This window comes from Brachyhypopomus gauderio, chromosome 4 (genome assembly GCF_052324685.1).
Source record: "Brachyhypopomus gauderio isolate BG-103 chromosome 4, BGAUD_0.2, whole genome shotgun sequence".
Lineage (NCBI taxonomy): Eukaryota > Metazoa > Chordata > Actinopteri > Gymnotiformes > Hypopomidae > Brachyhypopomus > Brachyhypopomus gauderio.
In genome coordinates this window covers 36,368,611-36,382,235 of record NC_135214.1, presented here as the reverse complement: position 1 = coordinate 36,382,235, position 13,625 = coordinate 36,368,611, and the positions used below count along the sequence as shown (strand labels likewise).

The 13,625-nt window shown below is 42.6% G+C and overlaps 1 protein-coding gene across 2 annotated transcripts in view; it reads right to left on the bottom strand.

Moving 5' to 3' along the window:
• Window positions 1-973: 973 nt before the first annotated feature.
• Window positions 974-13,625, bottom strand: part of tnni3k (TNNI3 interacting kinase) — a 28,228-nt gene continuing 15,576 nt past the window's right edge. Inside the window, exons 19-25 of one of the 2 annotated variants that reach the window (XM_077004376.1) lie at window positions 11,515-11,567; window positions 10,721-10,853; window positions 8,365-8,474; window positions 5,833-5,892; window positions 5,359-5,528; window positions 3,671-3,750; window positions 974-2,929 (exon numbers count right to left, since the gene is read on the bottom strand). In XM_077004376.1, coding sequence (XP_076860491.1) covers window positions 2,853-2,929; window positions 3,671-3,750; window positions 5,359-5,528; window positions 5,833-5,892; window positions 8,365-8,474; window positions 10,721-10,853; window positions 11,515-11,567 — 683 coding nt within the window. In that variant the 3' untranslated portion in view covers window positions 974-2,852. Of the gene's footprint in view, window positions 2,930-3,670; window positions 3,751-5,358; window positions 5,529-5,832; window positions 5,896-8,364; window positions 8,475-10,720; window positions 10,854-11,514; window positions 11,568-13,625 lie in introns of those variants that run through there. The other variant, XR_013130616.1, reaches the window with a different exon arrangement.

Genomic DNA, 13,625 nt, shown 5'->3' with positions numbered 1-13,625 from the left:
AGTTGCGCTGTTTGGCTTGTAAACGCCGCTTCGTTGCTAGGTTACCTGTATGTGGCGGAGTAATACATGGAGAGCTTCGGTTACAGTGCTATAACATGTAATATTGGCACTCCTAGATCGCCTCTCAGCCAATCACATTGTAGGGTCGGAACTAACTGTGGTATAATTAGTACTTATTTGTGCATAGAAACAACGGAAATGGCGATTATCGTCTGAAGCGTCTATATGCGCGTGCACGCGAGGGGAGTCGGAATTCGGCACAACACCTGCAAACACAGGCAAGATGTGTGTTTATTTTTTCTCATATCAGCTATTTTTAACGATTATCTATTTTAGTAACCCACAGTAGATAGACTGAAGTAGATTGTTGTGGAGTTACGACTACCCTGTTGTATATTGTAATCGTGTGTGTGTGTGTGTGTGTGTGTGTGTGTGTGTGTGTGTGTGTGTAGAATGGCATGGGTGGGCGGGGCTTAACTCCATCAGCCAATGACTGTGTAAATCCCGCCCACCCATAAAAACAGGTCCAAAAGTCAAAAGCGAGAAACTTCTGGAGGCGAGACCGAGACCGAGAGAAGCGCGAACGAGAAAAGGCGCAACGAAAACGGATTCTTCAAGAATATTAAACTCAAAATAGACTATTGAAAACAAATATTGTGTTTACAAACCAGCTTTTTAAACTCTCAATATTAATGACAGTTTTCTCAATTACAAAACGTAATTTCTTGGTTATGGATTCTGTTTTTTGATTCTCAAAACATTAGGTCCTATTTTGACGCCATACACGAGCACGTTCATGTCATTCTGTGCAGTGTTGTCCGTAAGGATATGTCGTAGTGTAAAGAAATACCCCTCAAAACAGGGGAAGGAACATTTGCATTGTGTTTCAGGTTTGAAAAGTGCTGGAATTTTGGCTGACATACTTAAAATTGCTTGAAATTGTAATGGTATTTTGTTTCACAACAAATAGCTGTCTGGTTGAATAGTTCGCTTGTATTACGTTTACAAATAGATTTACAAATAATACAGTGCAGCAACACAAACGTAATGTCAGGAAATACATTATTTAAATGTCATGAGATACATTGTTAGTGTTAGTGTGAGTGTATATGTATGTGTGTGTGTGTGTTAGTGTGTGTATATGTATGTGTGTGTGTGTGTGTGTATATGTACAGTTGTGATCAAATTTATTCAACCCCCAATGCTGCGAAGGGTTTTATGGAATTCAGTGCACATTTGTAATTGTGTTCATAATGAAATCTTACAAGGACTTGTTAAAGAACTAAATGCAACTAAGATAGCATCAATTTTTTTTGTCATAAAGTATTAAATGGCCTTTTTGTAATTTCTTCATTGACACAATTATTCAACCCCTTTACGACTACCACTCCTAAGAACAGAGGTTCATTCCAGTGTTTTCCATCAGGTATTGAAAACATCTGTGGATGTCAACGAGCAGCAATCAAGCATGATAAGCACCAATTAGGCAGATTTAAAAGGACTGTGATACTCAGCTCCTTCTAGACATCTACTGGTGTGTTTCCAAGCATGGTGAAGGCAAGAGAATGGTCCCAGAAGACAAGAGAAGAGGTTATTGCTCTTCACAAGAATGGCAATGGATATAAAAAGATTGCGAAGTTGTTAAATATTCCAAGAGACACTATCTGAAGTATCATTCGCAAGTTCAAGTTAAAGGGCACAGTGGAAACGTTACCTGGTCGTGGCAGAAAGAAGATCCTGACCGCGACTGCTGTGCGCTACCTGAAGCGTAATGTGGAGAAAAATCCCCGCGTGACTGCTAAGGAACTGAAAAAAGACCTGTCAGATGTGGGCACTGAAGTTTCAGCTCAGACAATAAGGCGCGCACTGCATAACGAAGACCTCCATGCCAGAACGCCCAGACGCACCCCCTTGCTGACTCCAAAGAACAAGAAAAGTCGACTGCAGTATGCCAAAAGTCATGTGGACAAGCCACAAAGGTTTTGGAACAGTGTACTGTGGTCAGATGAAACTAAATTAGAACTGTTTGGGACAATGGACCAGCGCTATGTTTGGAGAAGGAAGAACCAGGCTTATGAACAAAAGAACACCTTGCCTACTGTGAAGCATGGCGGGGGGTCAATTATGCTTTGGGGCTGTTTTGCTTCTAATGGTACAGGAAAGCTTCAACGTGTGCAGGGTACCATGAATTCCCTTCAGTACCAGGAGATCTTGGAGGAAAATGTGATGGAGTCAGTCACAAACCTGCGGCTTGGGAGACGTTGGACCTTCCAACAGGACAATGATCCGAAGCACACATCCAAGTCCACTAGAGCATGGTTGAACATGAAAGGCTGGAACATTCTAGAGTGGCCATCGCAATCACCAGACTTAAATCCAATTGAGAACCTCTGGTGGGACCTAAAGAAGGCAGTTGCAGTGCGCAAGCCTAAGAATGTGACTGAACTGGAGGCTTTTGCCCATGAAGAATGGGCTAAGATATCCATAGGTCGCTGCAAGACACTTGTGTCAAGCTATGCTTCACGCTTGAAAGCTGTCATAACTGGAAAAGGATGTTGTACTAAGTACTAAAAAATAATGTCACTAGGGGGTTGAATAAAACTGATAATGATGTGAGCACAGTAAAGACATTTGTGGTTATTCCATCATAAATATTATGTTATGTTTGTCTAATTTATAAGTGCCTCTTTGATATAATTGTAAATAAGATGACTGAAATGATCAAAATCGATGTCAAACTGGCCAAAACACTTTATTTCAGTGGGGGTTGAATAAATTTGATCACAACTGTATGTGTATGTGTGTGTGTGTGTGTGTGTGTGTGTGTGTGTGTGTGTGTGTGTGTCCTGGCGTTAGCTGTTGTCCTCTAGGCTGGTCGTGCTGCTGGATGAGTGGAAGCGTATGGTGCTCATGGGATCTGACACGTATCCTACGGCAACAACACAGAACAAACCATGTGTCACACACCAGAGAGAACATGTTAAACACAGCAGTGTGAACTCATACCAGAACCTGAAACACAGCAGTGTGAACCCACACCAGAACCTGAAACACAGCAGTGTGAACCCACACCAGAACCTGAAACACAGCAGTCTGAACCCACACCAGAACCTGAAGCCTGCGCCACGCTCCCGGTCTCAGCACGGCCTGCCCATATCACAGAGAACCGGCAGGATGATCTGAGCTGGGAGTGTTAGAGCAGGGTGTGTGTTAAGACCAACGATGTTGTTGCGCTAACAGGGAGGAGAGCCCAGATTCACTCCGCCACTGCCACTAGACTCATACTGAAGACTCGCTAGAACCAAGGCCTGCACTCCAAACCACAGAGTTTTCAAACAGGTGACATTCGAATTAGAGTCCTGTGTAATGAGACGTGTGTGAAGGAGTGGTGTTTTAATGGGAGGTGCTTAAATGAGTGGTGTTTACATGAGTGGTGCTTTATTGAGTTACATGAGTGGTGTTTTAATGGGTGGTGTTGACATGTGTGGAGTTTATACGAGTGGTGTTTAATGAGCGGTGTTTACATGAGTGGTGTTTTGATGGGTGGTGTTTATACGAGTGGTGTTTTGATGGGTGGTGTTTATGTGAGTAGTGTTTAATGGGTGGTGTTTATGAGTGGTGTTTAATGGGTGGTGTTTAACGAGTGGTGTGTAAAGATCTGCACACAAACCATTGCGATCGATGGCGGGGACGTGTATGCTCCTCCTGAGCTCCTCCAGAGACAGCCCCTGTGATGCACGCCGCCCCGAACTACGAGAGTGACAGAAAAACTACATCTCAAAATACACACAGGTTTGGGGATTACACCGGTGCAAAACAGCATTTACGTTTTCAGCTTTTGGCAAACAGACATCTCCAGAGGAACTAGCATATGTATCGCTAGCACCTGTCCTCTGAAGCATGATTGATATAGCACGTGTTAGTGAGTAGGGGTGTGTTTTAGTGAGTAGGGGCGTGTTGTAGTGAGTAGGGGCGTGTTTAGTGAGTAGTGGTACGTTTTAGTGAGTAGGGTGTGTTTTAGTGAGTAGGGGCGTGTTGTAATTAGTAGTGGTGTGTTTTAGTGAGTAGTGGTGTGTTTTAGTGAGTAGGGGTGTGTTTTAGTGAGTAGGGGCGTGTTGTAGTTAGTAGTGGTGTGTTTTAGTGAGTAGTGGTGTGCTTTAGTGAGTAGTGGTGTGTTTTAGTGAGTAGTGGTGTTTTAGTGAGTATGGGTGTGTTGTAGTGAGATGGGGCGTGTTGTAGTTAGTAGTGGTGTGTTTTAGTGAGTAGTGGTGTGTTTTAGTGAGTAGTGGTGTGCTTTAGTGAGTAGTGGTGTTTTACTGAGTAGGGGTGTGTGTTAGTGAGTAGGAGCGTGTTGTAGTGAGTAGGGGCATGTTGTAGTGAGTAGTGGTGTTTTAGTGAGTAGGGGTGTGTGTTAGTGAGTAGGGGCGTGTTGTAGTGAGTAGTGGTGTTTTAGTGAGATGGGGTGTGTCTTAGTGAGTCTGTGAGACCCATGAACAACCCAGTTCATCAGAGTCTATCACTTTGTTGAACATCCTGCTCCGTCACACCTGATTTAATAAAAAAAACAAGCAATCAGAATAATCAGAAGAACTAATCAGAAGAACTGAGTTAGAAGAACTGAATCAGAAGAACTGAATCAGAAGAACTGAGTTAGAAGAACTGAATTAGAAGAACTGAGTTAGAAGAACTGAATCAGGCCCCTCCAGTGCTCCTCGAGTCCCTTCAGCCTGCTGTCTCCGCTCTGGAGGTGACACATGAGTCATCTTTCCATCATCCCTCCCTCCGCCCTCCTTTTTCGGGGGTTATGCTGACTGTTGCTAAGCCTTCACACACACACACACACACACACACACACACACACACACACACACACACACACACGCAGTTCTAAGAACGGTGAAGTGCCACTAGTGACGCTGCCCAGCAGGAATGTCATGCAAGCTTCATTGTATTTGCTTGCTACTGTTTCCTTAGCGCTGTCTCCTAGCGACCACACGTCAAGCTGCAGTTCATTTCCCAACACAAGGGCTGGGAAGCAGGACTGTGGCTCACACTGCCACCGCACACTGCCACCACACACCTCCACCGCACAGCTCGTCCTGCACCTCCTGTCTGGCTCCAGGCGCTGGCCTGTGTGTGGACAACCATCTGGGCTTTGAAGCCTCTGCATAACCCTTAGAATGTAAAATCCACCAAATATCCATTTTGTGCTGTAAATATCTCAGCATCCGAGTGGGTTCAGTGTTGAGTGTGTTCAGATATATATTCGTGTATGTGTCTATATGTGTGCACCTGTGAGTCAGTGTAAACATAAATGTGTGTGTGTGTGTGTGTGTGTGTGTGTGTGTGTGTACACACCCGTGGCCCCAGAAGGCGTATGCGCGGGCGTTCAGGGCGTACTCCAGCTCAAAGCGTGAGCGCAGAGCCGCTACGTGACTGCGCCCAGGACTCCCACGCCCCATCAGACAGTCGGAGGATGCCGAGGGGGACAGGGACCCACTACTGTTACTGGAGGCTGGAGACATCAGCTGGAAGAGACACAGGCACAAAATGTCACAAACGCTATGATAGTGGTACAGCTCACAGTCCTGCACACCAGAGCAGTCAGAAGGGGGTGCCAGTGTGGGCGTGCTGACACATCAAAGGGTAAAGGTCAAAAGGTCATGGCTCCTGCTGGCACATCAAAGGGTAAAGGTCAAAAGGTCATGGCTCCTGCTGGCACATCAAAGGGTAAAGGTCAAAAGGTCATGGCTCCTGTTGGCACATTATAGGGTAAAGGTCAAAAGGTCATGGTTCCCTGGCAAATCAAAGGTTAAAGGTCAGGGCTCCTACCTCCACATTGCACAGACACTCCTCCAGTTTGGCCACCACCTCTGAAAACTCGGGTCTCTCCTACTGGGGGTCAGAGAGACAGAGGGAGACACAGAGAGAGAGACACACATACACAAAGAGTGAGAGTGTAGGTGATCCCTTTATAAAAATGACTAAATGAAGGCCTACCACATCACTACGATGTCACCACCACATCACTACCATATCACTACAATGTCACCACCACATCACTACGATTTCACCGCCACGTCACTACCACATCACTACGATGTCACCACCACATCACTACCAAATCACTACGATGTCACTACCATGTCATTACCACATGACATTACTTTCATTACTTACATTACTTTCCCACTCATGGAATCAATAAAGTATCTATCTATCTATCTATCTATCTATCTATCTATCTGTCTATCTATCAAAATTTCACTACCATGTTATTACAATGTCACTACCACGTCACTACGATGTCACCATCATGTCACTACCATGTTACTACAACATCACTACCACATCACTACGATGTCACTACCATGTCATTACCACATGACATTACTTTCATTACTTACATTACTTTCCCACTCATGGAATCAATAAAGTATCTATCTATCTATCTATCTATCTATCTATCTATCTATCTGTCTATCTATCTATCTATCAAAATTTCACTACCATGTTATTACAATGTCACTACCACGTCACTACGATGTCACCATCATGTCACTACCATGTTACTACAACATCACTACCACATCACTACCATGTTACTACATCACTACCACGTCACTACGATGTCACTACGACATCACTACAATGTTACTACGATGTCACTACCACGTTACTACCATGCCACTACCACGTCACTACCATGTTACTATGATGTCACTACCATGTCATTACCACATCACTACCATGTTACTATATCACTACCACGTCACTACCATATTACTACGATGTTACTACCACGTCATTACCATGTTACTACGATGTCACTACCACGTCATTACCATGTCACTACCATGTTACTATGATGTCACTACCATGTTACTAAGATGCAAAGCACTTTGTAAGTCACTCTGGATAAGAGCGTCTGCTAAATGCCGTAAATGTAAATGTCACTAACACATTACTACCATGTTACTACGATGTCACTACCACATCACTACCATGTTACTATGATGTCACTACCACATCACTACCACGTCACTACCACGTCACTACCACATCACTACCACGTCATTACACGTCACTACTAAGTCACTACCATGTCACTACCATTTCACTACCACATCATTACCATGTCACTACAATGGTACTACGATGTCACTACCACAGCACTACCATGTTACTACAATGTCAGTACCACGTCACTACCACGTTACTCCGATGTCAGTACCACATCACTACCACGTTACTATGATGTGAGTACCACATCACTACCACGTTACTACGATGTCAGTGCCACATCACTACCATGTTACTACGATGTCAGTACCACATCACTACCATGTTACTACGATGTCAGTACCACATCACTACCACGTTACTATGATGTCAGTACCACATCACTACCACGTCACTCTCCTCCACCCAGTAACCACAGGCATCAGGTGGTTTACAGAATAAGGAGAAATATACAAATATTGATTTTATTTAGACTTCAACATTTATCTAAGGTGTCATGTTATTTTATTCCCTTATTTATGATGTCAAAATCTAGCCTCACATGCATAGGATCAACATCTGATGTGTGATCATTTGCATTGTGTAGTTTAGATAATTATTTTGATTAATGTGACTTGACCTTGAATGAACCTACTAGATATTGTTAACGCTGATCAGAGCAATACACCTAAACAACAACAGTGTTTGTATGCTGTTTGTACAGTCAGTGGTTAGAGCTCAGATCTACTGCCGGTCCCAACTGTGCGCGAGTCTGCACACCATCAAAGTTCTTCTTTCAGTGTTATGGCAACCTGCTTAGGGCCCGGTGCCCATGGCAACCATAGACAACACACATCACGCCAAACAAACATGGTGTGGCAGGAGAGAGGTGGAGGAAGGAGTTCACTCATAGGCTGTGGCTGTAGTGATTCGAATGACTCACATATATATATATATATATATATATATATACATATATATATATATATATATATATATATATATATATATATATATATATATATATATATATATATATAGCGTATAATGAGTGAGTCATTCAGATATATATATATGTTCAATTATTGCTCTGTTAAAATATAATAATATATAGTAATATAGTATTACAACTGTTTTAAGGTTGAACATAATGTCAATCCACCTGAAAATCTCACACTGGACTAACATCTTTTGAGATCCACTCAGACCGACAGTTAAGAGTTGAGCCTACAATTACACTACAATTAGATAACAGACTACAGTGAGACTACAGTTAGATAACAGTTAGACATCGGTTAGACTACAGCTGGTCTACAGTTATACCAGTGACCATGGGAGGTGATGCCTCTGGTACACACTGACCTCTGGGTTGATGTTCCAGCCTCGCATCAGGAGGGTGGAGAGTGGTTTGGGGATGGAGTATCCGATGGGTGGGCGGATGTGGTGGTAGGCCATGTCAGCCGCTGCGGCCGCTGGGTGGAAATAGAGGCACAGACTCCAGTTTAATGAGCTCAGCTTCCATAAATAACACTCACTGCAATGGCGGCATGGTGGTGTGGTGGTTAGCACTGTCACCTCACAGCAAGGCAGTCTTGGTTTGATTCTTGGTCTAGTCTGTGTGGAGTTTGCATGTTCTACCTGTGCCTGTGTGGGTTTTCTCCAGGTACTCCGGTTTCCTCCCACAGTCCAAAGATGTGTGTTAGGATGGTTGATTACTCTAAATTGCCCAGTGGTGGACGAAGTACACCAATTATGTACTTGAGTAAAAGTACAGTTACCTTGCATTGAATATTACTCAAGTAAAAGTAAAAGTATTCACCTCAATTTTTTACTTGAGTAGAAGTACAAAAGTATCTGCCTTCAAAAATACTTAAGTATTAAAAGTAAAAGTAAAAACCTTTTTTTTCTTAGCGTCACATCAAAACCCCTAGGCCTACTCGATCAAAAGGTGAACAGGAAACAGTGCCTTACATTTGCCTAGCAAACACAAAATACACAAAACTAGCCTATATTATCCTCACAACATTCATCTCCAAACTTTATCCATATTAATAATTCACACTAGAAAGGTAGACAAGTGGACAAACCGTTTAATATTAAAACATAATTCACCACCAAACAGAACAATAATTTCGAACCGGCCACTTCAGTCCTAGCGTGAGACACACGCATTGACTGTCTTTACCAGAGACCATTTTCACTCGCACTACACTTCACATACATCCGATTTCTCACACTGAAAAAAAATCTAGTTTATTTACCTCTGATCTACATTTATGATTCAATGAGTTACTAGTTCGCTGTGGCGCCAACCACTGGCGATCGATTGCGACATAATACTTAATTTGTGTCCAACAATTTACACTCGCCGCCACCCCCCCCCCCCCAACATTTTACACACATGCCGCCGCCCCGCCCCCCAACCCCGATAATAATAATTTTAATAATAATTTTAATCATTTTGCTTCGCTCATATTTACTTGCCTTCGCCTCCCTCATAGGAATAAATTGCGAAGTTCGCTTCGCTTGGCCAAATTCGCGTGTATGTGTCCCCGGCTTTAACGTTTGATGTGGGAGTCTCCTGTGTTAAACTGGCGCTTAGCATCTCCACAGATTGCAATTCGGGTACTAGCACACTGCTTTGGATAAAAGCATCTGTTAAATGTAGTGTACTTCAATGTGATATAATTAACCGGGGTATATAAACCTACTAATCTAATGGTGAACTTACTTCGATGTGTTTTTTCAAGTTTGACAGCGAGTTCCTAAATGATGACAGCGATGTGTTCTTCGGAATGCAGAGGAGGAATACGAATAATTCTTCTTTTCGAGGAATACAAACACTTCGGCTAAATAAGGCCGGGGTGTTGGGGGAAGACATCTGTTGCAGCCATGTCAGATACTCAGCCATTTAGCGTACAAATCTTAATCTCTTACTGAGCGCTGATTGGTTATAGTCTGTGACATGGTACACTTTTACCTTTCGGTATTTTATTAAACGTTGATTTAAAAATGAAAAAGGAACGAGATGTTTCTGTAAATGTAACGAAGTGAAAAGTACAAATTTTCGCTTTGAAATGTAGTGAAGTAAAAGTATAAAGTCTTACCAAATAAAAGTACTTGAGTAAAGTACAGATACATGGAAATGTTACTTAAGTACAGTAACGAATTACATTTACTTAGTTACTGTCCACCACTGAAATTGCCCGTAGGTGGGAGTGTGTGCGTGTGTGTTGGCCATGCGGTGGACTGGCGACCTGTCCATGGTGACCCTGCCTTCACCCAGAGATGCTGGGATTGGCTACAGCCCCCCCGTGACCCGTAGCAGGTCTAGCGGGATTAAGCTGTAAGATGATGGATGGATGCATGAATGAATGATGAATGATTTGGGTGCACAAATTGCAATTGAATGTAGATTCTTTCATTTACATATTTCCAACCCATTTCCCCAGTTATTCTCTACCAGTAAATTACAGTCATCTTAATTGGGATCAAAGTACTCTGCTGCATCCCATAATAACTCTTACAGCACATGATAATGTCTGTTTGCTACTCAGAGGTCCACTAGTTTGTTAGCAATCTGAGCATCTGCAGCGTTTTCTCAGCGTGGCCTACATTCGCTATAGCTGTGGTTGGACTATTTTTTCCACTTAGAATCAATTCTTTTGTCTGCTTAAGGAAGGGGGTAGATGTAAGTGTGGGTGGAGTGGAGCCGCACCAGGTTTGAGGTGTGCGAACGGGATCTCTCCTGTCAGCAGTTCCCAGAGACACAGCGCGTAGCTGAACATGTCTGCCTTCACGGTGTAGCGGGTGCACTGGGTGAACACCTCAGGTGCCATCCAACGCAGATTCTGCAGGGTAAAATCACCTCGCAATGCTGAACAGTACCATCTCCAAAACAGCTCATTTGCCACGATAAAACAAAAAAAAATCTCCATAAGATTATTAAAATCATCTCCGTAATGCAAATTAAAATATGAGGAATAAGGAGATCACCTTTAAAAATGCATATATATATATGCATATATATATATATATATGCTTATATATATATATATATATATATATATATATATATATATATATATATATATATATATATATATATATATATATATAAGAATGTAATTTCTGTAACAAATAATATTACCCAGACCATTATCTTCCAGAACACGATGTAGCAAGCACTCATCCCCAGATATACACTTACCAAACACACATGCTCATATACACACTTATTAAACACTCATCCCCAGATACACACTTTTCAAAAACATATCCCCAGATACACACTTATCAAACACACATCCCCATATAGATACACGCTTATCAAACACTCATCCCCATATAGATACACACTTATCAAACGCACATTCCCATATAGATACATGCTTATCAAACATACAGTTACTGTGCTATGCAAACACATTTAAACAAATGTAATTGTTAGTGAAAGAGAACACATTCAACCTATTATACACAACATCACACAGAAAGCAAAGCTAAACACACCCCAGGTTGTTTTGTCATATTGTCCTCGTCCACTGACAGCAGGAACCGCGACTCTGCAAGACAACCATGAGCTGCACTTACAAACAATGTAGAATAACAAGGAAATAAAAACCAAGTACAATAACAACACATGATCTGAAACAACCAATGAGCCGTTACGTGCAGTGATGAAATAGGCTGTAATGATCTCTTATGAGGCATGTGTAGTGTCTTATGAGGCATGTGTAGTGTCTTATATAGCATGTGTAGTGTCTCATGAGGCATGTGTAGTGTCTTATATAGCATGTGTAGTGTCTCATGAGGCATGTGTAGTGTCTTATATAGCATGTGTAGTGTCTTATGAGGCATGTTTAGTGTCTTATATAGCATGTGTAGTGTCTCATGAGGCATGTGTAGTGTCTTATATAGCATGTGTAGTGTCTTATGAGGCATGTTTAGTGTCTTATAAAGCATGTGTAGTGTCTTATGATGCATGTGTAGTGTCTTTTGAGGTATGTGTAGTGTCTTATGAGGTATGTGTAGTGTCTCATGATGCATGTGTAGTGTCTCATGAGGCATGTGTAGTGTCTTATAAAGAGGTATGTGTAGTGTCTTATAAAGAAGCATGTGTAGTGTCTTATGAGGCATATGTAGTGTCTCGTGAGGCATGTGTAGTGTATTATAAAGCATGTGTAGTGTCTCATGAGGCATGTCTAGTGTCTTATAAAGAGGCATGTGTAGTGTCTTATAAAGAAGCGTGTGTAGTGTCTTATGAGGCATGTGTGTTGTTATTTGAGGTATGTGTAGTGTCTTATGAGCAGTGTTGGGAACGTTACTTTAAAAAAGTAGTTATAGTTACTCACTACTTGTTCAAAAAAGTAACTGAGTTAGTAACTGAATTACTCTATAATAAAAGTAACTCGTTACCAGGAAAAGTAACTATTTGCATTACAGTAAAAAAAGTGTAAAAAATATATATACATGTAATGTATTTACGAATACATCATCTGACTGTAATTGTGCTGATAATGTTTCACATGACCAACCAGCCCTAAAACTGTATAAAACGGTTGGAGGTTTGAACAATAAACTAGAGTGATTTGGTAAAGTGACCAACGTGTGTGTGTGTTGCTTTTACTAATTATCACTCTCTGAGCTCGTATCTTTTCTTACAGAGAGACCCCGGTTGTTGTGACGGAGAATTTCCACGACAATGCCAATGAATAAGGATTTTTTGAAAAAGCAGTTTTCACAGTCAGTTGAAATGAGTAGATCATAAAGGTGTTTAACTTTTGATATTTATTGCACACCAACAGACCAGTGCAGGATAAAATCCTTTAAAATCCCAAATCTTTGAAAAAAAAAAAAAGTAAACAGTTACACTATATAAAGTGTCACGCTAAGGTCCCCGAACCCTTCCTTTTGGGGCGTGTGTTAACGTTGTCTGTGTCTACTCGTCTGCGTCAGTGTAGCTCCGTGGGTGCGGGTGCGTCTTGTCATTATCCGTCTCACCTGTGGCTCGTCTCGTCATCACGTGGGGTTGATGTGGTCTGTCTATTTAATGTGCGTTCGCGCAGTGTCTTGTGCTCGTCGTTGTCTACAGTCTACACGTTGCTGTGTGAGTGTTTCTGTTCTCCGTGCGCTATTGCGCAATATCTGTTAAATAAAGTGACGTCTGTTACGCAAAGCAAGGATCCCGTGTCTCATCCTTCGCCACGGGTCTCGCGTCACAGAACGACGAGCCGACAAGAGACACCACCCGACCTAAGAAGGGGAGGAGGCCCAGCAAGCACCACCATGCCTATTCCCCTGCACAGCACCGCGGAGCCCCCGTCACCCTCGAAGCGATGCAGCAGGATCCGTTATGTGCGGTTATGCTGCCTCGGGCTCGGGAAGCCAGGACTGAGGAGTTGGCGGACTATTTCCGCGAGACCGCGGTGCGGTTTTGGAAGGAGCGTCACCCCTCTCCCTCCAAGGACCTCTCACCTCTGCGGGTAGGCTCCCTCGAGCTCTGCTCCACGGAGAAGACCCCCGAGAGCGAGTTCGAGGGGGCGGACTCTCCGGACGAGGAAGAAGAGGAAGAGGACAGTTCACCCTCTATATGCTCCGCACCCACCATAGATTATGGCGAG